Here is a 22854-nt window from a genome sequence, read left to right as displayed (position 1 = left end):
TTTTGATGTTTTTATATAATTTTTTATTTTCCTTATTTGAGCTTTTACATTTTGTAATCCCGGTACTTGGATAATATGTTTGTCACGCACTGTTGTACTTTATACTCATCTGCTGTTATAAATAAAAAGTTTTTTTTTAAAAAAAATAAATAAATAAATAAATAATCAAACTGCTACCATTGGCACCCTAATCCAAGGGCACCTATTAAACTGTGTAGATATGATTGGAGGGGTATAGAGAGGGAGGAGATGAAATCCAAACATGATTAGAGTTTGTGTAAGTGCCTACTACTACAGCACCCTCTACAATCCACAGTTAAGCAGTGTCCCCTAAATAGAATGAATGAGAAATTGTGTTCACAGTGAGGGAGATTTTAGGGGAAATGGTGCCTCTGGGAAGATGAGCTCTGCAGTGGACATGTTGAGCTTTAGGTAAAGTTGGGACAGCCATGTAGAAAGTCAATTGGTCACACAAGATATAAGCGAATGAGCGAGGTCAATGGAGAAGTAGATTTGGGTGTTACAAACAGAGGTGTATGGAGGCCATACATAGAGAAGTGGTGTACAGTAAGAATAGCAGAGGGCCAAGAACGTAGACTGTGGGACACCAACAGGTAGTGGGAGCGGACGTGCCAGCGGCAGACACAAGGAGTGGCTGTAAAGTAGGAAGTGAACCAGGAGACTATCCATCATGAAGAGAAATGGAGTGAAGTGTGTGCAGAAGGTGATCAACAGTGCTAGTTCCAGAACATCCAGGAAGAGTACAATGAAGTGACCCCAAGAGTTTGCTGTATGTAGATAGTTGATCACTTGTGAGGAGAGTCTCAGAAGAATGTTGGGGGCAGAAACCAATTTGCAGAGAGGTAATAAAATGAGTGAAAGTGAGGCAGGTGGTTGTACACAAGGTGATCAAGTAGTTTGGAGGCAAATTAGAGAACTAAAATAGAGCAGTACTTGTTGAGAGGCTGGGTCAAAAGATGGTTTCTTTAGGATTGGTGAGATCAGTGCATGTTTATTGAAGGATGGAGATGTGCCAGTGGGGGGAACACAGTGAAGTAATAAGCTACAGTAGGGAGAGGGAACAAAGTAGGGTCAATAATAAAATCCAAGGTGCAGATTGTGGGGTGAGAGGATAAGGTCAGTACAGAGGGCTTTATCCACATTTATAGGGGAGAATGTACAGAGGGTGGATGGGGTAGTGCGGGAGGCAGTGGGTGGTCCATGTGTGGTCTGTCATGAGAAGAGATCACATTTAACAGTGTCGATTTTTTTTTTCAAGTAGGAGGCAAAGTCATGGTTTATGAGGGAGGAAGGTGCTGAAGGCAAGAGCAGCGAAGAGGCGGGGGGGGGGGGGGTTAGGGGGGGGAATTTTGTGAGTTTCAGCTAAAATGCAGCTATGGTCAGAGGTATACTACCACCAAAAATGAACCTTTATGTTCCTTTATAGCGGGGATGGACAAATACCAGCAGTCAAGTTACCAACATGTTTAAAACAAATGACCGCTGGTGCTCAACTTTTCAGAGATATTTCTATTGATTGCAATACATGCATCTCTTCCCAGTTTGTGTCTAGATTTGACTGATCAGCTCCTAAAATCTACATTAGTGTGTTAACCCCGTCTTAAAAATCATGTCCATTCACAATAGTGACCAATGGCGTATATATTTATATTTAGAAGGATAATGTCCGATTGCAGCAAGGTTTCCATTTCTTATTAATTTATACATGTATTACTACAGGGACAGTTAAAGGAAAGGTCAACCCCCAAATGCAGCTTTTGGCAGCAGTCAGTGGCAGCTTTGACAAGGCGTGCGGCTTGTGACGGGTGCAGCTGTGTTATGGGAACTGTGCTAATTTTTAAATACAATTTTAATTTAAAAACTCTAAATAAATGCATGTTTATATAGTGCTAATATTATTATGCAGCGCTATACAGAGAATATGTATCCATTCACATCAGTCTCTGCTCCATCAGAGCTTACAATCCAAATACTCTAACACACATCAATCTTGTCAGAAGCCAATGAACCTACCAGCATGTCTTTGGAATGTGGGAGGAAACCGAAACACCCAAAATGAAAAACACAGTCTCCAAACAGATCGGTCCGTGGTTACAATGGAACTCAGTCTTGTGAGTCAGCAATGCTAACCGCTGTGCCACAATGCTGTCCATTTATAAATTATATCCTAAATGTATATCTAAAAATAGTGGGGTAGAAGACTGAGCATTAAAGTAAAAAAAAAAAAAAAAAAAAAAACAGACAACACACTTATAACCCCAAAACAGATGCATTTTAATTTCTTTTTTGAAAAAAAAACAAAAAAAATTAAAGGGAGGTTTTTCCATATTCGTGCTGAGTAAAACTTAAGAATTTTAAGAATGGTGTCATGCACTTTTAAACATTGTACAATTTGTAACAATTTGACAAAGGGATTAATGACAGGTAAAAGGCTCCTCACACCGTAAGGAGACCAAATAAAATGCACATTTTCTTGTGTCGTCTTCGGAATGTGTTCACCTCTGACACAATGTAAAGTCAACCGGGAGATACTGACTGATCCATAGAAGGAATTGCTAGAACACTGTAAAAGAAAGTGGTCACTATCCCAATATTGGTCAATACATGGGATTATGTCATCACAATAAATTAAAAGGCTGTATTAATCTACATAGAAGGTTCACTGTTGGTTATGCTAGCTCGGAGCAGATGTATCATTGTGCAGTCTGTGGTTGAATGGGGCAGGATGATTGAGAACAAGCTGCTGAGCGGTCACCATCCTCAGTTATTTCTTTAGCTTACTAACTACGGAACCCAAAGATGCCTTTGATATATCCAGTTAATCCACTCTTTGCTTTCTGCTCCAGTTTGTCCTCCAGAGATGGCAGCATCACGTGATTTAAAGCCAGGTCAAAGAAGAGTGGTTTACAGGGTATGGGACGGAAATCTGGAGGAAAGTGCACCAGACGGGCATGTTTGGTCACTAGAGAGGCGTCAAGGGAGAAGTTATCTAGACATTCGGAGAGAGGCTGCAACAGATCAGAAGATGCAAGGATTAAAAATAAGAACCAGAGTTAACCTCTGTTCCAACTTGTACATTATGGGTGTTCTTACAAACTAAGACATGTAATCATTTCACTGGTAGAGAGGGGAGAAAGACTACAAGTAATTAAAAGCTAGCTCCATTTCGGTGAAACTAGACTTATAAAATAGCTAGATCATGTGAGCAGGACCCTCTTTGTTTATTAATATCCAGTCTTGTTTAGTAGTGTGCTTGTTCCAGAATTGTAAAGCGCTAGAGCAGGCCTGTCCAACCTGCGGCCCTCCAGATGTTGTGAAACTACAAGTCCCAGCATGCCCTTCCAGCTATCAACTGGTTGTCTACCTGCAAAGCATGCTGGGGCTTGTAGTTTCACAACACATGGAGGGCCACAGGTTGGACAGGCCTGCACTAGAGTATGATGATGTTATATAATGGTCAACAATATATTCTAATACCTTTTTATCCTTTACCCAATAAAATGTTTGGTTATCTTTACTATTGTAGATCTCTCCGAGACTAACTAATGGTTTTATCCACCGATGCCAATTCATATTGTTAACCACTGGAAAGGCTGGGGAATGCGACTGCTCCACTAGTGCGTCATTCCTCCGATGTCATTGGGTTTAGTCTCGCAGTGAAGAGACTGATTTACGGAGGGAATGACGTGCAGCTGGAGGAAGCCACTTTACAATAAGTAATGTGATTTGGGGTTAGAAGACAGACACGGGCAGTTTCCTCACGAATGTCTTCCAGCCCAGTGAAATTGTGACGATAAACTTACCTTGTTCTCCTTGGTCAGAGAGGGTGAAATCTCTTCTGAGGTGTCGGTGGAGTCTGGAGAAAAAAAAAGAAAAAGGTCAGTAAATGTTAAGCATTGCTATTAATGGGTGAACAAAAATCAAAATGCAAAAATAACGTAGAATGTACAGAAAAACTAAATGGATTATGAAGAATCACGGCACGTGCTCTTTCCAATAAAAAGTGCCAGAGATTCTACTTCGCTGGACCTAGAGCACTGAAATAGACTGTGCCAGCATACAACGGGTTGACCGTCTTCAAAGAACAAGAAAAAATAATTTTACGAAATTATGCTTTGTATGATTGTTCAAATAAAAGCAAACGTACTCCTAAGCCTACAATAACCTTAAGTAGTTAAGTGCTGTGCACTGCCAGCAAGCTTGCTGCAATTTTCATGAGATAACCAACATTAACTTTGCAGGATAAATTCTATCTTCATTACAGTAATCCTAATGGCTTTCAAACATGCATTTGAAAAAAAACTCCAAAAAAACAAAACTTATGACCCAAGAGGATTGACTAGAAATAAATTGCTTATTTTCTTTTCTCTCTATTTGTACCTTCGGATGAAAGCAGAATATGTATATGGAATAACTTAGAGTGTCATTTACTGCACTTACTCTTAAGTGTAACAGCCAGTTATATGGAATGTTAAACAAGGTTAATAAAAAAAAAAAAAGCCGTCTGTACACAGAAGGACGTGTTACAGAGTGGTTGTGTCCTCTATGCCACTATATGAGGCTCAGTGTTCTCGCACAAGCTTTCACGCTGTATTCTGTTCAATTACTCATCAAGTTTCATATTTTTGAGGATGCCCAAAGTGGAAACAGGTCAGTAAACAATGCCACTCATAGGTCAGAGGGTGAATCGCCCCTTAGATGGGCAAGGGAGAATAGAAAGGCAGCTAAATGGCAGATATTTGGGTTCATAGCTCAGACTCACCGAGGATGGCAGCAGCCTGCAGGGAGTATTTCTCTGCATTCACCTGCTTGATCAGCTCCTGTATGTCTGGTAACTCCTACAAATCACAAGGACAGACCGGGGTAAATCTTCACATGATACATTTCTTATAAGCAATCAGTGCATCCATTATGACATGCAAAAAATGTTTGCATGATATACTGCATAGATGTAAAAGCTAGTTTAGATAAGGATCAGTAGAAACAACCACCTTTCACTACAGATAAAATCTATTACACACACACACATACCAAAACCAAGCTCGCAGAGTATAAAAGTACAATACCGAGGTTTTTACAGCAGGGTGGGGTATATATCCAGCAGCATAGGCCTAATAAGCAAGGTTTGTCCTCTATTTCTAAGTACATATGGTTTCTGCGGTGAAGGCAATCACTTATTGAACAGAAGCAAACACAGTTTTAAGGGTTGATAGGCATTAAGTCCCTGCAGCCTGAGGTAATGCTAGCCCATATTACAGCCTGGCTTGTATAACAATAAGCTCAGGTCAGTAACAGGAGGAGACAGACAGGGATGGAAGAGTCACCTTGAGATTGCTCTTAGCGGCCCCAGCCTTAGCTTGCACTTCCTTGGCATATTTCAGCACTCGATCGTAGAGCACCAGTGCCTCACTCCACTTCTTCACCAGGACATAGGACTGAGCAATGAAGAAGCACCTGCAAGAAAGCAAATATTGAGAAATATTGGCATGTGCAGTATATGTGCGATATGGCCAGAAGGTGGCGCAGAGCCTGGAAGAAAGGGTTAGTACTATAAAATAAATAAAAGCAGCAACAAACAACTTATTCTTCAAACAGAACACAAAGGAACTAAAACACTAGCACATGAATCAAGACATCAAGATGTAAATAAAGTATCAAATAAGTAAAATGTTGGTGGGGTGTACGGAAATATGAATTGAAATGTACTTAAACAACATATTGGGTGTAAACAGCACAGCCATGCTCACAGATCACTGGCTGTGGTAGCTGCAGAACTATTGCTCTGAAGGACTGGATCTAACTTAAGTGTGTGATTTACAGATTAAATCTCCCAGCTCAGATATAGCTACTACAGGGTGGAGAGGTAGTGCATGGACAAGGGTGTGAACCAGGACGAATCATGCACAAGGTAAGTGAATCAACCTAGACTGAATTACCCCCGGTATACTTGTGTGTAAAAACTATATAAGGGGGGGCAGCAAAGACACATATAAAGTGTATATTTGTATCATCATCATTTATTTATATAGCGCCACTAATTCCGCAGCGCTGTACAGAGAACTCATTCACATCAGTCCCTGCCCCATTGGAGCTTACAGTCTAAATTCCCTACTATAGACACTCACACACAGACAGACTGAGAGGGAGAGACTAGGGTCAATTTTTTTTTTTTTATTTTTTTTTTTTATTGCAGCCAATTAACCTACCAGTATGTTTTTGGAGTGTGGGAGGAAACCAGAGCACCCGGAGGAAACCCACGCAAACACAGGGAGAACATACAAACTCCACACAGATAAGGCCATGGTCGGGAATCGAACTCATGACCCCAGTGCTGTGAGGCAGACGTGCTAACCACTAGGCCACTGTGCTGCCCAGTGACTACCTTTTAGTGGTGTGTAACAACTCTTAAGAGCTACTATTGAGCAAAAGACACTACTATACTTAAAAACCCTGCTTTATTCAGGAAAACTACACTATATGCTGAAATCCTGTGTCCTACAGGTAAGAGCTAGCACTCTAACGCTTCCCCTGGCTGTTCTGTGTTCTCAGCTCCCCGAGTCAACAATCGGCCTGCTACCATGAAGTCCTGATTCTAAGCAAGCAATTAGGCGGAATCAGCCAGTCACTAGCAGCTACTCACCAACCAGAAGCACGCGGTTCCAGGTAGGGCGAAAAGCTGATGGCGCCAGTAACTACTCTGCTACAACTGAGGGCGTAATTGTGTTGCGCTGCTGACAGGTGGCGAGTGTGCGCGGTGGCAGAGAGATACAAGTAGGAGTTGTCTGTAACAGCAGGTCACTGATGGCAAGAGGAACCCCAAGACAAAATCGGTAAAACCACCTCCCCGTGAGACAGGGTGGCTGAGTTAGCCCATCCTATGACAATGATCTACTGTGAGAAACAATCTCTTAAATTACTAAGATTTTATGAATTCCGTGGAACTGTTGTTACCTGTATGCTTTGTACACCAAAGTCTTTAAGACAGTCTCCTTCTGGAAGCTTTGGTCTTCCTCCAAGCCGGGCAGTTGTGTCAATTCGGCTAGATTCTGTAGTGGAAACATTTAAGAGGAGTGGTTCATATATTTCAACTCCAACATCAGGGATATATAGGAGCTGCTCCCCTGCACACACATGCAGCATGGGTGGTGAACTGCCAAAAAAGTCCAATAAACCACTGCTATAGTGCAATAACACTAGGACATAAACCCAAAAATTTGATGCTCTACCTTAAGCTACATCATGTACTAGGTTAGTGTTTCTCAAACCCAGTCCTCAGGCTCCTGAGCAGTGCATGTTTTTAATATCTCCTTGTTCGATGTATTCTGCCGACAGACGCATTGTAACAGATCAACAGGTTGTACTAATTATTTCACTTGTCACCTGGAAAACATGCACTGATAGGGGTTCTGAAGACTGGGGTTGGGAAACACTGCTCTATACAATATATATATGCATTGAATCAAACTATTAAGTAGAGGAATCATTTTTTTTTTTTTTTTTTTTTAATAGCGCCATCAAGACTAGACTAAGAAACAAACCACCCTGAAATTTACTAAGACAAATCGCAGCCATTATCGAACACAAATGAAACATGTAGAAAGGTACGACTTGCAGAAAGTGTGGTTCAATTGATCCACAATCACAATACACATTGTACATGTATGTGGAAGTCTACACTAGTCATTTGCTATATAACCGATGCAATAAAGTATAGTGAGATTCTCACTCTCTGACTTAAGGCACAATACCAGTATTTCTGAAGGCTTCTATAGTCCATGCAATACTTACAGGTAATAACTGCAAGCACCACCGAACACTCTCTCACCTGCAAGATGATATCATAAAGTCTGATCAGATCTTGGGGCCGTGCGCTCCTTTTGCCATCCTCTTCAGCCTGTGGCTGACGGAGCAGAGCCTTCTGCAGAGCGCTAGCCATGCTCTCGTTACGTTGGATGGCTGTGGACAGCTTGATGTAAGACAGGTAACTAACAAAGAGATGGCAAGAAATTTAGACTGAAGCTCAGAATACAACTGTAACAGGTATTTCTTATAAGTAATATTACTTGTCTTTGTAATAATCCCAACAGTTGAGGTGCTACAGTCACAGATCCACCAATCCTGTGGATCTACACTAGTGAGGTGTGTGTGAACTACCAGACAATATCGGAAATTAAATGATTAACAGTAATGGCCATTAATAAACCCCCCGAAAGATGTCACCTATATACCATTATATAATTTATGTACCCATGTGTAAAATCATAAGAGATGGCAGGATACTAATAAAGAGTGGATGTATATAGCATTTAAGACAACTGCAAACAAACGGGCACCCAATAAGCGGGAACATGCACATGCAGGGATTAATTCCAATGCCTTTACCTGTGCAAGTACTGCAGGTTGGATACTTTGCCAATGTCTGCATCCATGACAGCATCTCTCTGCCTCTGCAAACCCAGAAAGTTAAGGGAGAAAAAAAATAAAATGAATAAAATCGAGAGAGATTCAGAGCATTTTTCAAATAGGCAATTGCTGCTGCTTTTGACATTTACAAGTTGCATTGTGCACTGAAAATAAGTGTACTACAGTCATTGTAAGCCATAAGCAGATGGGACACTGTTGACACTGGATAGGGAAAGGAGGGAGTAATATTAATACAGGATACCTGTTCTGACTTTAGTTCCTCCCGTACTCCCTGGATCGCATCTCTACATTCACTCAGCACAGACTCAAACAGTCGTTCTTTGGCCTCCTCATCTTCAGCCTAAAGAAGAAAATCAGAAACACATTTAAAAAGCTGAAAAAGGAAAAACCCTAAACAACCTCTGGCTAACGTGCACATTGTGGAATATCCTGTCGGCTTAGCCTACTGCCAAAACAAATGGCAGGGAATCCATTAAAAAAAAAAAAAGAGCATTTGATTTCTTTTGTGCTGGAAATTCAAATTCAAACCACAAATACCCAAAGAGCTATTTAATAGCCAAAGGTGGATAGATAACATGGGGCATAAATTTATTCTGTGCTCTATATGGAAAAAAAAACCAATCACTGCTGACAGAAAATAACCAGTACATTTCCAATTATTAAAGATTCAATAGGGGGCGGGAGGTGATGAATCAGGAAGATGACCGTGTATTTCAAACTTATGCTATATTTGAATATTCCCCGTGAAAAAATGAATACAGACATGAAACTTCCTTAAACATGATTGAACAGGTCATCTTGCAAGTCCTTATAAACACAACAGTAACATTTCATTCAACAGTAAAATTCAACTTATAGATCTGTAGATTTGCTAATATATAGGGATCATTTGCAGGGCATCACGGTGGCTTAGTGGTTAGCACTTCTGCCTCACAGCGCTGGGGTCATGAGTTCAATTCCCGACCATGACCTTATCTGTGTGGAGTTTGTATGTTCTCCCTGTGTTTGCGTGGGTTTCCTCCAGGTGCTCCGGTTTCCTCCCATACTCCAAAAACATACTGGTAGGTTAATTGGCTGCTATCAAAATTAACCCTAGTGTGTGTGTGTGTTAGGGAATTTAGACTGTAAGCTCCAATGGGGCAGGTACTGATGTGAATGAGTTCTCTGTACAGCGCTGCGGAATCAGTGGCGCTCTATAAATTAATGGTGATGATGATGAAATCTGATTTAATAACCCCCTTACTTCAAACACGTAAATGACGTCCTTGTGGTTTGGAAAGCTGACAAAACAATAACTGATCTGCTCCCCAAATCACAACAAACTTGATTAAAATTTACTCCCCAATTAACAATATATGTTAATAGGTAGACTTTAATAATAAACCGACCATCTACACCAGTGTTGGCTAACCTGTGACACTCCAGGTATTGTGAAACTATAAGTCCCAGCATGCTTTGCCAATATATAGCAGCTTATTGCTGGAAGGGTATAATTCCTGGAGTGTCACAGGTTAGCCAACACTGATCTACACCAAACATGAGACATGCAAATAGCTCTTCACTTCAACATCTGCAGTTGCCACATAACGTAAAACGTTCTGTGGGGTCAGTGTAAGCACTTATTTTGCAATTGTAACTATGGGACATAAAGGCCTATGGGACAGTGCAGTGGTGATAACCTAAGCTGAATCACAGACAGACTAAAGTGAAGGGAAAAAAGCTCCCACAACAAGAGCGCATCAGGTTCACTCTCTGAAAACCCCAGAGCTCCTGAGTTCATGGGCTGGTTTCATAGATTGCTGAAAACTAGATTTTAGTCATACTTTGGTTTGTAACTAGCCTTGTGATATGTACTAGGCCTTCAGCTTCAAGGCACAGATGTTTATTCCATCTTAAAAAATAAATCTTTTGCATCTATTGAAATAAAATCAAAATAGACGTCACTAAGGCTGTTTGCGCATTTCTATGCAACTGTTCCTTCAGTAGAAAGAATTGAATTCATTCTAGAGTGTACATCCAAGTACAGGGCACATTCCTTATTTGATAGACCGATGTTGGCCTGAAAGGGTTTCTATATAAAGCCTAGATTTTGCTGTATTTCTGAATTTATTCTTCAATGTGACCATGTAAAAGGTCAGTAAACAAAGAGATCCTCTTCAATAATTAATGTGACTAATCTTGAAAGCATACAATTCTTTAACTGACTCAAATGTTACATGACATAAGAGGCAAGGAGATAGCACAATGAAGACTGCTTAAACGCACCCTGATGTATTAAAGTCAGGTTTGAAGTAGTACGTTCTGTTTTAGTTGGTGAGTGCGCTATAGTCACAACAGGACTATACAACTGAAAGACTAAAAACATGCTATATATCCCTGCCTTATACAAATGATTGCCGATTGCAGCTGCTTCTCTTTTGCTTAATGGCCCCATAAACATTCCCGAAATGTGAAAGTGATGCGTTTGTCCAAAGCATTTTATAGCAGAACGCCAGTAGGGTAGAGCCAGAACATCAGCACTACAGAGATCAAGGGCTAGATTTACTAAACTGCGGGTTTAAAAAAAAAAGTGGAGATGTTGCCTATAGCAACCAGATTATAGTCATCAATTATTTAGTACATTCTACAAAATGACAACCAGAATCGAATTGGTTGCTATAAGCAACATCTCCACTTTTTGCAAACCGCAGTTTAGTAAATATACCCCCAAGTCTGTGTTCTGAGATTGGCAGTCTTAAGAAGTGCGTGTAAAACGTACAGCCCAACCCGCTTCCAACCAACTGTGCACACAGCCATTTATGTTTGTACTTCTCAAGGCTGAAATCAAGGGCTACGAGGTACCAGCAGGAGTATTGCCAAAAGTGCAGGGGTTCAATGCTACTTGGGCGAACAAGACTTTTATGCAGAGAGAATGACATTTCTTAGAAATGACCTCATTTGAGTGATAGAGGACAAGTCACTAGGATAACAAGCTATGAACAATTTCAGTGTTTGCCTCACAACACGCATGAATATCAAGCGTTCGCATAAGATGGTATTTTCTATTTTAGTCAAGTGTTTACTTCTACTCCCACCTCAAGCAGCATTAGTGAAATGGAGCTACAGACTAATGAAACCTATGGTAGAGTGGTTTCTGTTTAGCGGTTTATTCTCTTAACCACGCTTGCTCTGTCCTCCCCATTAAATCAAGGTAGACAATGAATAAGGGCGTCTGTAGCTCCATAATTACAGCTCTTCCCAGAGACGTGAATAATAAATTCACTCTCTGCCTGTCCCAGCAATACTCAGACAAGACCATGGGGTAAATGTGCCACAAACTCATGTTGATTACATGTGCAAAACGTAATACAAATTTAGTGACAAAGGAGAAATTGAAATCGCTAGTTTTCCCCAAATCGGATTTAAAATTTACAAGTAATAACTTGCTCTCTGGCACATTTTATGTTGCATCACATTGACGTTAATGATAACTGACAGCGATGAGGCAACATCGCGTTACGCTCCACACCATAGACTCAACAAGTCACTTATAACACACAATAAAAAAAAGAAACCAGGGTGGGTAAGCACTAGTGAGGGAATATACAGCCCACTGCCTCTGGGGTGTGCGTCTCTAAGCAGGAAGAGTATGACTGACATCTTTGCAGACTTGCTGTGTACAAATGCACTGCATGGATTGGTTGATTCATAGAGGGGGAGGACCCGCGATGTTATAACAAAAAATATATGCAAAGTCAGCTTTTTGACCTGTATGAGATCACATCAGGAGACAGCCCTACAGAGTCGCAACACACCATAATATATGTCCTGGACGCACATGCAAAACATTTTAATACACTACTGAATAGATACGTTTTTGCACGATTAATATACAGTCAGATGAAAAATGGATACAATCTCACAAAGGACAATAACAAACAATCTATTCCTCACTAAATCCTACAATTTCACAAAACTAATCTCCCATTACAAACAATCCATAACACATTTTACTTTCTCATTATGTATTAAACAAAAAAATATACAAAAAGATACTCACACTCACTAGGTAAAGGTGAGAGTTATTCCAAGAAAAGAAAAAACTTTCTTGAGGTGGCTAAATCCGGTCTGTGGTCTGACAGCAACAGTATTACTGCTGCAGGCCTAAAAACTGAGTGAGAAGAGCTCGAAGCCAGTCCATCCATTCCTTACTAAGATACTCAATAAGAAAATAAGCCAATGTGAAGCCATGTGTGTTAAAGTGCAGCAGTACCACTTCCACAAAGGTGGTAATTTGAGGCTGGTCCTGCTAATCAATTAATTATTTGAAGATCGGGTGCTACATAAAAGCAGGACCATTCGCAGCTCACTATGAAGCATGCTCTATATGCCAGTGTTGGCTAACCTGTGACAATCCAGGTGTTGTGAAACTACAAGTCCCAGCATGCTTTGCCAAGATATAGCAGCTTATTGCTGCATGGGTATGCTGGGACTTGTAGTTTCACAACACCTGGAGTATCACAGGTTAGCCAACACTGCTCTATGCCAAGGACACATTTGCAATCATCTCAGAGTAGCAATCAGTCTGGAAAGGTTTATAAAGGCCATTTCAAAAGAAAGTTAGGTATTCAATGTAGACTTTTAGCACAAATCCAAAAGTATATGACAGCTGTTTGTAGAATGAGGGACATTACAATAGCACATTAGAAGGTCTGTAGGGAGAGAGACTGTATAACAAACAAGAGCCACAACTGGACACAGCATACATTTTATATCCCACTTTATTTATTCCCACCAAGCAACGTGAAGCTGTGTTCCTACACTAGGTGGCGCTGTGCTCTATATAGAGTGGTTGTACGGTAGTAGATGGATCTCCACCAATAGACTGCCGATTTAGCATAGAGGGGTGCAGCAGCTTTACAGCTGCAAAACACTGTTCCCTCCAGAGACATTTCAATTGAAATAATATTGATACGAGATGCCTGCGCTTCAGATTATGTGCCAGTATCATAGTGAGAGCAGCGAGGTTATAAATAACTTCAGATTGCATCTTGCACATATAAGACTTGTCAGAAAGCCATATAGATTTGATATTATACATCAGGGGGGGATACATGTTGTGTAAGAAAGGACAATGCACTGAGGATACTAATGCAAGTAAAGTGTCAATAGTCATAAGTTATCAGATCATTAACAATAGACACAAACACAAATATAAATAGTTGCATCTTCTTTTCCCCTTATTTGTGTGAGTTTCCATAACATGTTCCATACGATTATTATATGAGTACATTAATATTTCTGCATGCGAGTTTAGGTCAGTACACATTTGTTGGGGTTCAGACAGAATTTATTACTACTGAGGAATTTTAAATAGAAATGCTAATCATCCAATACAGCCTGCAGACTTTCCTGCAAGTACGGTATGAGCCGGGACGTAATTACATTATTTACCCTGCACTGCTCATACTGCATCAGACATCAAACACACACATTAGTGTGACAATCCTGTAGAGGTGGCGAGGGGGAAAAGTTGGGACGGGACTGGACGCCGTCAGCGTTGTAAAGCTGCAGCTTATGCCATTTACACCGCTATAGGAACTAGCCTTTAAGTTACATTAGTTTTCCTTTATTTAGCCAATGAATAGGAGAAACATAAGTGTAGATATCAACCTGCAAGTGGACAATACCGACGACAAACCCAATGACAATACTTCGCCAGTTACCTGAGCGATTGCAGCTTCTGTGTCAGACAGCCCAAGAAGGAAGATCCGGACTTTATCAATTTTGATAGGAATGGTGCGCCCTCGCCACTCCACCTCACTCATGGTAGCAGCCTGTTTCGCCCTTGTCTGCGAGATAAGAGCCTGTTGGAAGAGAGATACAATCAGAAATACAAAAACACCACCAGCACAGGGTATCACCTCTGAGTCTTTAGGTGTGGATTTATTTTTTTAAACAATGCTTTCTGGTAAGTTTTGGTGACATTATTATTATTATTATTATCAGCCTTTATTTATAGAGCACCACAGAATTTCCGCAGCGTCGTACAGAGACAGACATAAGACCAAACAGGGTAGATACAGTACCAAACATTAAACAAATACTACCAGGACTTCAAACACTCCAAACATAGCTTGCATAGTGACGTAGGAGCAGAAGAATAGGTATATAAACAAGAGGGAAGAGGGCCCTGCTCATAAGAGCTTACATCCTAGAGGGAGGGCAAACAGACAGGAGGCACAAGGGGAGTTAGAGGAGGGGATCGAGCGCAAAAGAGGGGGAGAGAGGGGGCAAGGAAATCAAATATGGATACAAGATTAGGTGGATGGCTGGTAGGCTTTGAGGAAAAGATGAGATTTGAGTGCCCGTTTGATGGAGCCAGGGAGGTTGTTCCAATGAAGAGGGGCAGCCTGGGAGAAGTTTTGGATTCTGGAGTGGGATGAGGTGATCAGGGTGGAGGAGAGGCGACGGTCATTGGCAGACCGCAGAAAACTGGGTGGAGTGTGAATAGAGAGCAGGTTAGAAATGTAAGGGGCAGTGGCGTGGGAGAGGGCCATGTAGTTAAGTGTGAGGCATTTGAAAAGGATTCTGTAGGGGATGTGGAGCCAGTGAAGGGCGAGGCAGAAGAGGAGCAGCGGGAGATAAAGAGGGAGGGCACAGTGAGAATGACCCGAAATGTGCAGTTAGATGAGAGGAGACGGCCCACACCACCTCCTGGACAGTCGTCCGGTGGAGTGGGTAAAGGAGAGGCCCCCATGGGAGAGAGCGGCGGGGAAGCAGTGTCAGTAGAAGAGAGTCAGGTTTCAGTAATGGCAAGACATTTATTATGTCCCTATTTATTAATGTCCCAATGCGGGTATATTTGCATATGCAACACTGCCAATATTCCCAATACATTAGAAGCTCCAACTCAATGGCCGATTTCTTAATAACTATAGTTCTTAATAAATGATTACGCTTCTCAACGGTCTTACAACCACATTTGCTCAGTGGCTGAGCACCAGGACATAAAAGAAAAAAAAAGGACAAGTCTGGCACAAAGCTTGGCACTAATGTGATTCTTTATTAATGACATGCTGCTCCGATACAGGGTAACTAGAGATCAGAGCAGGACAGGGCCAAGTCATAAGAAGGAAACTTAAAGTTATGAATGGAGAGAACAGCATGCTAAAGCAGCCATATTAACCCAAGATACTGGTAAAGACATGAAAGGAGGTAACGAGACACCTTTGCACAAATTAAATATGCATGTATGGTTGGTGGACAAGATTTTTTATATAATAATGTTCAATAGCTCCAAACTATAAGAGGTATCTTTGGAAGGTTGAATGAATGAGGCCATACAGTCCGGAGACGCTGATAAAAGTTAAAAAACAAAACAAAAAAAAAACGGTCAGGAGCATGTTAGACTGATTGAATATTGAATTTATAACACAGATTAAATAAAATGTACCTCCAGCTTTTCAGCTAGCAGTCCCTCTGTGCCTCCACCACGAAGTCTCATTTGCATTAGCTCATTCATAGCAGTTTTATCCCCTGGAACAGAGGGAGCATTTTATAGGGTTAGTTACATTGTCTCCTGCCAACTCATTGTAGGTTTGCTGTTGAACAATAATCCCCTGAGGAGCACTGTGGTTAGCATTACTGCCTCACAGCACTGGGGTCCCGAGCTTGATTCCGACTAGGGCCCTATGTGCGTGGAGTTTGTATGTTCTATCTGTGATTGCGTGGGTTTCCTCCGGGTACTCCTTCCACACGCCGAAAAACACACTGGTAGGTTAATGGGTTTCTGACTGTGTATGTGTGTGTGTGTGGTAGGAAATTTAGATTGTAAGCTCCAATGAGACAGGGACCGAATAACTACATACTCTCTGTACAGCCCTGAATAACATGATTGGCACTATATAGAATAGAATAGAATTAATTCCAAGTAAGGATGCACTCAGCAGAAGCATATAATGGAAAAATAACCGTGCAAGATCCATAGAAAATAAGAGATAGATCTACATTGTGCAACAGATTTGAACAGCACAGCACAGGTTTAGAAAAACAAACTAACATTTAATGAAGCGTAAAAGACAATACAAAATCATGTCCAATAATCGTTTCAGCGTATCATACTTCCTTCAGGTGCTCCTGAAGAGCAGTTCTAATTTAATAGTGTCAAAGAAAATGACGTAACATTATTAATATGTAATATTACAGTAATAGAATGAAAGGTTTCCCCATGCTCTGGTTTATCTCACCAATGTTGTAGGCACAGTAACGTATGTTTGGCGAGATCTCGTCCACTCTTTGGTTGTACAGCACGGCCTGCTCCTCAGTGAAAGCGCTGGCCAGCTTCTCATAGATTGTCCTGCAAGGAGAAAACAAATAAAAAACAATAAGCAGGAGGTAGGTAGACATAACTACATCAAGACAAATATTTATGTGACACTTACTTGCACTTGTTGAATGCTTTCATGGCCTCCTCCCAATGTTGCTGCTCAAACTGCAGCATGCCATCAAGATAAGCACTATACGCCTGCAGAGAGAGATCTTAAATCAGTATAGTAGTACAACCTGGAAGCAGGTCAGGCAATACTCCACTCTCTCTGCACGTTCCATCAGATGGCAAAGCATAGCATCTAATGCAGTGACTCTGCTCAATGTTCTCAAGCTTGGCTCTCCAGATGAATTCGCACTCCTTTTGCCAACTGTTTAAACGCTACTTATGATTATGTATTTTTAGATTTAGCTGCAGGATCTAAAGGGCAAAAATAAATGCCTCTCTCATGGCATAAGGGTACAGACAACAGGTAATGTTTAACAGAAAAAATTCCACTAAAGACTTTGCCATTTTTTGTGAAAACCGAAATCAGATCTTCAGTGAAGCATGAAAGAGCCTGTGCGAGTGGCACATCAGCACAGGCGATTCACCGCGCTACTTCCCACGCAGCTGTACTTATAGGGTGTAGGAAGCAGCGTGAAGTTCCTGAACTCATGTGCTGTTCGCACAAAAAAGAGGGTTACAATGGTAGGTAGAGATCCACTGGTACTACATTTTACCCTCTCACTGACGCCCTTGTCACCTCTCTCTGCACCAACTCTCCTCCTCAACTTGCTTTAAAAAAAAAAAAGCAAAAAAAAAAAAAAAAAAAAAAGAGCACCAAATTACATGTGTTTTGAGAAAACACTTTTTGGTTTCCCTACAAAATAAACACTGGAAACCAGAAACCATAGTTATATTTCACCGCTAGGAGGCCAGAAACAGACTACTGCGCTCCCCTGTCCAGCCCCTAGTTTTCCAGTCTACAAGGGGACCAAAAAAAAAAAAAGTTCAACGACAGAGATCCTAAATTACTGGATGGGCTTGTATGTGTTCCCCTACAGCATCAGATAAATTAATTTGCCATTTCCCTCAAGTACTCAAAGGCCAGTTTAATAGACATTCAAACTCTTCAAAAGACTGATTAGGGGAGAGGTGCCAAACTCCTTTCTCTGGCTATCAAAAGGAACCAACAAGGGAATCGGAACTCCAGCATTCCTGGGTTTTGTGAAAGGAAAGAAGACAAAGCTGAAATGGGAAGTAGAGGAAACAAGAGAATTTGGGTTCAAATGAGTACTATTAGCAGGCATGCCAATATGTCTATGCACCTCATTATATTTAGACATCTATCCAATTATTTTACGATCCTAATCAATTACAATTTAGGCTAGTACCTGAGCTTCCAACTTTGTCTTCGCATCAACGCGATCACTATCACACAGGCGCACCAGCTCCTCGCCATGTTTGACAGCCTTCCGCAAACGCGAGAGCAAGTGGAAACGTTTGCGAGGTTCTGTGTTGGCCTCCATTTTAAGCTGCATGGCGTAACTCCAGGCCCTCTCTGCATCCATCAAGATGAGTAATAGATACCTACAAACGAAAATAATTAATGGTTATGCAAGCTACCAGTTTTTAGCCCTTGCGCAATACTAAGTATTATAGTGAAACTGGCATTTTAAGGTTTTTAAAGTTACTATGGAAAATTGGTATAAAATCTGGAAAATGTCTAAAATCAACTCAAATCTCAAAGCACTTTCAAACTGACCTCACTGTATCATGTATCATTTTGCTGAACAGCTTGCTGCAATATAAACGGTGTTCATTGGATGGACTTTCTAAATTGACCAACTGTTATACTTTTAAAAGTTTTATATCAAGGAATGTAAAAAACAGGAGCTTTGTTCTATATAAAATGGCTATAAAGACAAAGTAAATAGGATTGTTTGCAGCATGACAATTTAAAAAAAAACCATTTAATTCTATTAAAACATCAGATTTAAAGTTGAGCTACCTTTGCCTGCTTTCACATGTATACATTATATATACATTACCTGTTATCAGAGAGCATCTCCACAGTCACTTTCTTTCCTGTGAATTTGTGCCTGTTCCCCATCTTAAAACCGAGAGTTTTTCTTAGACGTCTCAGACGACGTGAACAGTATCCTCTGAAAAGATACAAAAAAAAAGTGTCCACTAGTACCATTTCTTGGTGAAGTTTGTGTATCTTTGCTAAAGAATCATCAAAATTATGTCATTATCTCCATTTTCAACTAACACGTCTGTCTGAAAAAAAGACAAGACTGGAAGGTGCAAGGAAAGCCCGATAATATCAGCGCCATAATGTCCTTCAAGCCACCCTGGTCTTTTTCAGACCACATCAGGCAGTGCTTTGTCCACTGACAATATGTTGCCATCATGAGCGTGCAGGATAGAGCAGAGGCGCGGGTACAGGGATGAGGAGTTATAATGGAAGAGGTATAAGACTTCTATCAGAATACACTAGCTAGAAGGGGGCGGGGGGAGCAGCCTTGCAATGAATTTAATGTTGTTTAATAATTTAAGGAAGAATAATCAATGGGAGCATACCCACTGGGAGAAATCCAGGTTGTTCTGTGGAGAATAATGGGAATGTCCTGCAAGCTTGGTGCCATATATCGCATGAGAAGGATGTTGTAGGAAAAGTAGAGCAGTTGGATGGGCGAGACTGTCATGAGAGCCATAATATTGAGGGGAGATATTAAATCTTGCAATGTGGCTTCAGTGTCCACACACAATCTAGTACCAGGGCATGTGCCCTTCCAGATGCATTCCACAAATGTTTATTACCGTTAAAATAATTGTAACAGATGTAAAATAAATAGCTCACATTACAATTAAACTGTGCCGATAAACAGAACAATTTGCATGATTCAGCCAAAGTGAACTGTGATTTATTTTATTTTTTTATTACAAATAAGGTCATATGTAATGGTGTAAAGAGAAATATACCAATGCCTAATGATTTTGGGAGACAATTACATTTGCACCAAGGGGCTTTTACCTGTATCTCTGGAAGTCTCCGTGACGCATTCCATGCTGCTGCTGGGACTCTTTAATGATCTGGAGGACTGCAAGCTGAGTTAAGGAAACAATCTAGGCCTAGTTTCAGTGACTACATTTCAGACACACAGATTACTGGAGTACCAAACACTAATACAATTATGACCGTAAGTATGCATTATTTGCCTGCTTTTCATCAGTTATTTAAAGTCGATCTGCAATATGCATGATTTAAAAAATAAAAGTACGGTGGTATAGTCAATATACCATATACAAAACCAATCTACTCCTTTACCAGATGTAATTTCAACGTAACACTTTCAACCAGTATAGCGAGCAGCACTATCATGACATGTCAGTCAGACACATGAATATTGAATAGTCACCCCATGTTCAGTGCTCATACCATGAGAACTTCATGGTATGAGCACTTCAATTTGTGGTGAACACACACGTTTTCTGTTCTACGCTGAGACTCCCAGATCAGAATGGAAGACAAAAGCTTACCTGTCTAGGTCTTATCTTCTAAGTGCATGCAAAGTGTTGTAACAACCGCATTGTATGGTCTAACATGTACGTGATCATTTAAAGCGACTGATAGGGATCTACACTTTGTTGGAAAACAGGCCACACTGATATTTATGCATTCGATACTTAGGACGCTTAAAAAAAGTAGCAGTTTAACAACAGCTGATGGTGCCTCTACTTGAACACATTCATGGCTAAATCTAAATGCAACAGATGATTTATTTGGCAAAACTGACCAAAATATTAGACACTGCATAGGAATTAAATACATGTTGGTGTTAACCCTTTATTTTAAATCATACAACCATCTACTGTAAACACACATTTAGATGCTGCTTAAGAGCCCGAGGAAAGGATAAAAAAATAACACTATTACACAAAAGTAACTCAAAATTCATGTTGCTCGAGAGCAACCTTGCAAAACAAAGGGGCATATTCAATTAGGTCTGGAGATCACGGTTACAAGGCAGCTGCTCGTTACATAAGGTAATACAGTACCACAACAACGCAGATTTTCCTTCGCAACCTTATGGGAGGTGAGGGTAATCCACGTTATTGCGATAACACGTAGTACCTTTGCCGGCCGTTCCCAAACTGCGATCTCCGGACCTAATCAAATATGCCCCAAAGGGTTAAACGCAGAAATAACAATGAGATGACACGTAAACACACACTACAGTGAAATATTTTATCGAGCAAGTTACAAATAAAGAGGTCCTAACTTAAATATGTATCATTTACATGACACAATAGGTTACTCAAAAGGTCAGTGTTAACGGTATTCCTGGCTCATCCTCCCTCATGCCTGCACTGTGTGTGTCCCTCAGTAAAAGAGCAAATCTACACTAAACACACCAATCATTCACTTTTACTGTAAAAATCAAATTCTTCTGCACTTATAATGTGGATGCCACGCTGATTGACACAGTATCGACGGTTTATGTTTAATATTGTGTCAACAAAGCAATACAATATACTTATATATCAGTGAGGTCAGAGTTCATCAGAAAGAGGTCAAAAGTTGATATGGTCTGAAAAGATACATTCTTAAGCTAGGTACACACTACAGAAATTTCGACCAACTTTTTATGCCGAGCGATTTTACATGCGATCGATGCTCTGATCGCTCGGTCCATGGACTGCATAGACACTAGCCATGTTTTAGACGATAAAGGGAAGAGCGGACGTCCCTTTAGCGACTTTTTACAGCCATATTGTCGTGAGCAATGACTGTAATTTCGTACTCACTGTTGTGGATCTGTCGGAAGTTTATACACACTACACAGCGGAAACGAGATTGGAACAAAAATATTAAACGGTACGACCAACCAAATGAGGCAATAATCGTCCATTTTGGCAGACTTTCGACCATCGTGTCACTACACACACACACACACACACACACACACACACAGACAGACCCGACTTTTGAACAAGCGGTCGTATGTCGGCTGTTTGAGCCGATTATTGGACGAAAACAGTGCAGTGTGTACCCAGCTTAATTTGCTCTAAGCAGATACAAGATCTCTTCTGAGCAACACTATCTGACCTTAGGGGGCCTTGCACTATGAACCATTCAATATCTAATGTAGTTGAGTAGAACAGTCCATCTTTGACTGAAACTTCTATAACACCTAGAATGTTACAAGCAGGGATGTTGTCGACCTTAGAAGTATAAAGCCCAGCAGTAAGGTTTAGTAGTACCAGCCCTAGCCTCTGTGATTGTAACCATCAGCTTAGCAGTCCTGTGTATGAGCAGAGCCCCCCTGGCAGCGGGATATGTAGGTTCACAGCACTTCTCCCCACTCTTATTACTGACACGTCAGCCTCCAGCCCTCCCTGACACCCGCACCTCCCCGATCACCCCCACACTCCCATGTCTGGATACTCTCTAAAGCCAGAGTGTCCCCCAGCGCTCCCGACTTTCCTCCTGCTCCCGGCCGCTCATTCTCCTTATTCTCTTCCATCCCGACACCTGACTGTCGCTCCGCCGCCATCTTCCCACGGTCAGTGAGGCCGAGCACCAGCGAGAGCGGAGGAGGAGGGGGCCGCGGTGCATGCTGGTATATGGGAGCAGAGGCTGCCGGGAGCTCGGAGGACCGTGTGACGTAGCGCGAGCAGTGTGTGGGAAGTGTCATGTCACCTGACTCAGATGTCAGATACCTGATATTAGGACCTGTATACTATACACCAGTGTTGGCTAACCTGTGACACTCCAGGTGTTGTGATACTACAAGCCCCAGCATGCTTTGCTAATATGTAGCAGCTTATTGCTGGAAGGGTATGCTGGGACTTGTAGTTTCACAACTCCTGGAGTGTCACTGGTTAGCCAACACTGCTATACACCTACACCTGAGATTAGCAGGGCTTCCATAAAGGAAAATTGCAGCTAAAACTTATCATGGTGTACTGGTATGTGACAGTATAGTTGATGAAATATTCTTGTATTCACTGACTCTAGCAGTGACTGTGGCAGATAGCCACCAATGTTATTTTCTTACTACCCAATTATTCTTTCTTTGTTTTTTTTTAACAGTAAATTCTTATCCTCT

The 22854-nt window shown here is 41.1% G+C and overlaps 1 protein-coding gene across 1 annotated transcript; it reads right to left on the bottom strand.

The window, feature by feature from the left end:
* Positions 1-2271: 2271 nt before the first annotated feature.
* Positions 2272-22455, bottom strand: SRP68 (signal recognition particle 68). The gene is made up of 16 exons (XM_075177801.1): positions 22191-22455; positions 19776-19842; positions 18787-18900; positions 18130-18325; positions 16869-16951; positions 16674-16783; positions 15881-15963; positions 14151-14291; positions 8687-8785; positions 8404-8468; positions 7847-8006; positions 6973-7067; positions 5346-5475; positions 4784-4859; positions 3825-3877; positions 2272-3029 (listed from the first exon to the last, which is right to left on the bottom strand). Exons 1-16 carry the CDS (start codon positions 22438-22440, stop codon positions 2802-2804), a joined length of 1950 nt encoding a protein of 649 aa, XP_075033902.1. The 5' UTR covers positions 22441-22455; the 3' UTR covers positions 2272-2801.
* Between the last annotated feature and the right edge of the window lie 399 nt (positions 22456-22854).

The sequence above is a fragment of the Mixophyes fleayi genome, chromosome 6 (assembly GCF_038048845.1).
Source record: "Mixophyes fleayi isolate aMixFle1 chromosome 6, aMixFle1.hap1, whole genome shotgun sequence".
NCBI classification, from domain to species: Eukaryota; Metazoa; Chordata; class Amphibia; order Anura; family Limnodynastidae; genus Mixophyes; species Mixophyes fleayi.
The sequence above is the reverse complement of the archived record's forward strand: the minus strand, read 5'-3'. Positions and strand labels throughout refer to the sequence as shown.